This window comes from Coffea arabica, chromosome 11e (genome assembly GCF_036785885.1).
Source record: "Coffea arabica cultivar ET-39 chromosome 11e, Coffea Arabica ET-39 HiFi, whole genome shotgun sequence".
Classification (NCBI taxonomy): domain Eukaryota; kingdom Viridiplantae; phylum Streptophyta; class Magnoliopsida; order Gentianales; family Rubiaceae; genus Coffea; species Coffea arabica.
The window spans coordinates 38,051,848-38,056,107 of NC_092331.1; the positions used below are offsets into that span (position 1 = coordinate 38,051,848).

The 4,260-nt window shown below is 38.5% G+C and overlaps 1 protein-coding gene across 1 annotated transcript; it reads left to right on the forward strand.

Moving 5' to 3' along the window:
• The first annotated feature begins 2,893 nt into the window (after positions 1-2,893).
• LOC140021275 (uncharacterized) lies at positions 2,894-3,352 on the forward strand. Its single transcript, XM_072072039.1, has one exon. The coding sequence runs from the start codon at positions 2,894-2,896 to the stop codon at positions 3,350-3,352; it is 459 nt and encodes a 152-aa protein (XP_071928140.1).
• Positions 3,353-4,260: the final 908 nt, after the last annotated feature.

Genomic DNA, 4,260 nt, shown 5'->3' on the forward strand with positions numbered 1-4,260 from the left:
TGGTTGGTCGAATTGAGCCGGCAAGGGCTTGGTCGAGGAGATCGATGAACCTTACTTGATTGGCACTCGGGCCCAGTAGAGGGATGATCTGTGGATGGAGATTGACGTTTAGTGATGATCTACGGACATTATAATTTCATAGTTGACGGAGAGTCAACGGACCCTCGACAAGCTGCTGTGGAACCTGCTCCTGAGAGCAGTCTATATCCTTTGCCATGAACGTGTTCCCTTCTGTACACTATTGTATGATCTATCTGGTTACTTGCTTTACTATGTATTATGTCTTGCTCTATTTGGCTTTGACTTAATGGTATCATGTCTGCTAGTTACTTGCCTGTTTTCTTCGAACCTAACTGGGCTTCTAGCTCATTCCATGAATTTTTGTTTTCCTTACAAGGGTAAGAACGTGAGAGTGGGAATTGGAGAAGACACAGACTTTGTCTAGGTTTTTGTTAGTTGCTCGCGTAGGCAGTCCTTAACACTAGTGGGCTTGTTTGGTTTCATTTTGTAAATTTAACTCCTTGATTGTATTTAGAGATTGTTTGGTCATTTGATACCCACGGTTATATATCTAAGGCTGTAATTGTTATTGCTCTTATTATTGAGGTCATTGTTTTGTAAAATTCATGATACGTGAGTGAGTCCTGGTGAGACTTGGGCAGGCGGTCCGCCAAACCCTTGGGTATGCCCTAGGGGGAGGTAGGGTCGTCACAGGTGGTATCAGAGCTGTCTCGCGTGGTCTCTACTTGGGGTAAGCTTGGGCCAAATGGTGTTATGGTCCCAATTATGTTAATAGGTATAAAGGACTAAGTGCTTTTCTTGAGCATAAGCTTTGAATCATAAATGTATAGGCGTAAAACCTTTATCATGATATTTGGAAAAATAGCTATATATGTCTAGTAGGAATCTCAAATTAGGTGATTTACTCTTGGAACTGGCCAGCTCGAATTGTGAATTTACCCTATTTTTGGTTCCTGTACCTGAATACCTGAAAGTTGAGGGCATTTGGATGAGAGTCAGCATCACGATTGCCTTTGAGGTAAATTGTTATGGCAAAGGTGAAGACGTGGGGGATTCTAGTCTTGGACTTGAGAGTGAACTGATCAAAGAGAGTGGACGTGTTTGGTTAGGGTTTATATGGATGATGGCTAGACTATCATGTGTGTTTGAGAAACTAGCACTATAGACCTCTTTCCGTTCTCTTATGTTTGTGTGGACTTTTTAGGTGTTCACGTAACTTTGAAGCAGCTTAACTGCAATTTCATATGTATGTCTACCACTCATAGTTCGATTTTTTATGAATTACCCTTGCCTATACTTCCTTGATACCTATCAATCAGCCAAAGTATGGACTTGGCTTCGATTATTAACGTGCCGAGATTGAGAGTTTTGGAATTATGTGGGAGATTTTGAGAAAAAGGATTTGGGTTCTATACCTGTATGCAAAAACTTGAGATAGGGTGTGGAACTTTTGATGTACGAAGTATGCTTTAGGGTTCCGTTATGTATATAAGTGATAACGGTACCCCTTGTGTTATGACCCCAGAATAGGAATAAGTGGCATAGTATCTTAAGGTATTGCCCTACCTGTGTTCCATTTTCTCGTCTATCTCATTTGAGAATAACAAAGTTTAACCTTTCATGGTTGGATTGGGAGTAAATGAACTTAAAAGTTATATGGCTAGAGCTTCCAATTGTATTTAGTTACTTATTTCGATCATTTGATTTGCCTGGCAGGCTATCACTTGAGTTTAAGCGAATCGATGAGATGACAAATTTGGCTGAAATGCAAAAGGAAATAGAGATTCTTCAAAAGGAAGTAGAGTTCCAAAAGAGATTAGCTAAGCACTGGGAAGGACGATGGAAACAAGAATATTTGGAGAAAATTGAGCTGCTGCACAAGAACATAAAACTGAAAAAGAAATATGAAGGGATCCTGGAGGAGGTGCGGAATAAGTTTGAATTGATACATTTGCCTAGTCCTGTAGTATCTCAGGACATTTCTAGCAACCAAGTTAAAAGGGGTGAAGGAAGTTTTTGCGATACCAAAGGAAAACGTAAAGTGATTAGTGAAGATGAACTTGCTATGAAGGATAAAGGGAAGAAGAAAGGAAAGAATGAACCTTTCAAGAAGAGATGTGTAACTGCTAAGTGTTAAACTTGTAATAAAATTCATACGGGATTATGTTATTTGAAAACTAGTGTATGTTTTAGATGCGGCCAACTTGGACATCAAGTGAGGAGCTGCCCAAGACAAATGAATTTCATAATGGTGAAACTGTTGTAATAGCTAAAGTTAGCAATTAGTGATGTTTTGTCTGAAATACTTCTAATTATTGGACTATGTGTAGTGAAAGGTTTATATAGTAAGTTGTATCTCTGTTATAAACAGTGAACTTGGTACCTGATATTTTAATTAGTGATATAAAATGTTTGTGGTTGGGCGACATTGAATCCTTATCCATGAATCAATTACTATAATTTAGTGTTGAAAATCTAGAATATCTTTTTCTATGTATATCCCATGACTTCTGCTATATCCCATGATTTCTGCTCTATTTTAGGATAGAATAATTTACTCCTAATGTATTTTAGGATAGAATAAATTAGCTCCTAATTTTTTGGAAATTACAGATTTCATGGAATTGACAAAAGTCAAATTCTATTTGTATAAATGTTGTACAGAGTCTAGAACAAAAGATATGACAGAACAATTCAGTTTTTCTTTTTGTTCATAGTATCAGAGCTTTTTCTCTTGGGACCTCTTCTTGTCAGCCTTCATTGCTGAGTGCTTTCCTTTTTTCAAGTCTTTATTGCCAAGTGCAATTTCCAGCCTTCATTGCTGATTTTTTCATTAGGCCTTCATTGCCAATTTTTCTTTGAAACCTCCAACATGTCCGAAACTGAAACATCAGAAATTCACTCTAATACCAAATCAGAAGCGACCTCAAATATTCCACAAACAGGGGATTTGCAGAGTATCCAGGCAGCCTACAGGCTCAACGGGAAAAACTATTTGAAGTGGTCACAATTTGTTCAAACATTTCTCAAAGGAAAGGGCAAAACCAACCACTTGCTTGGAACTGGACCGAAAAAGGGAGATCCTAAATTTGCTGCTTGGGATGAAGAGGATTCTATGGTCATGTCATGGTTGTGGAACTCTATGTTACCGAAAATAAGCGATACTTGCATGTTCCTACCAACAGCTCAAGATATATGGACTACTATTCGACAGACCTATTCAAAGGCAGGAGATGCTGCCCTAATCTATGAGATCAAAACAAAGATCTCAGCCACTAAACAGGGCAACCTTTCTGTTACTCAATATGCCAACCTTCTGCAAAATCTATGACAGGAACTGGACCAATATCGGTGTGTTTAGATGTTGTGTAGTGAAGATGCAGCCACCTTGAAAAACTTTATCGAAAAGGATAGAGTTTATGACTTCCTTGCAGGTCTGAATGTGGAATTTGATCAGGTCAGAGTCCAGATATTGGGGAAGGAAAGATTATCATCTCTGAATGAGACAATATCATTGATTCGAGCTGAAGAGAATAGGCGAGAAGTCATGTTAGAGCCTAAAACATTAGAAGGCTCGGCAATGATTTCTACAAAGTCAAATAAAGACACAATTTGGTGCACGTAAGATGATTGCTTCAAACTCCATGGGAAGGAACAAGTCCTTAGTCGTAAAGGAGGATTCAAAGTGGTAAAAGCCCACTTAACTGCTGGAGAAGACCAAACACAAGAAAAATCCAACCAGGCTGGTATGGGAGAATTCAAGAAAGAAGAAATCGAAAAGCTAAGAAACCTCCTAAATTCCCTTGAAAAGTCCTCTAGTACGTGTTCATTGGCTCAATCAGGTAAGTACCTTAACTCTTATGCTTTAAGTGCCTCAAGCATGTCTTCTCTAGGCTCTTGGGTCATCGACTCAGGAGCTACTGACCATATGACTCACAGCCTAATCAGATTTAGAACATACAACCCATGTCCTGGAAATAGAAAAATTACTGTTGCGGATGGATCTCCTATATGTGAGGCCCCAGTCCGTTCTTAAGGTTGATATTAGGTTATATTCATTATTTGTGCGGTAACATTTGGTTTTGGGACTACTTCGAAAACCCTAAGTTGGGGTTAGGATTGAAACCCTAGTTTTTGTATTAATTATAAGTTCGAGTGGTGATTAAAGTTAGTTATGTTAGTGTGTGTTTTAGAATAGGTAAGTATAGGATTTGATCTGATTTATATCGGTTAAGTGAG

Excerpts from the sequence above, each read along its gene's own strand:
- LOC140021275 (XM_072072039.1), top strand. The coding sequence starts at position 2,894 with ATGTCCGAAACTGAAACATCAGAAATTCACTCTAATACCAAATCAGAA.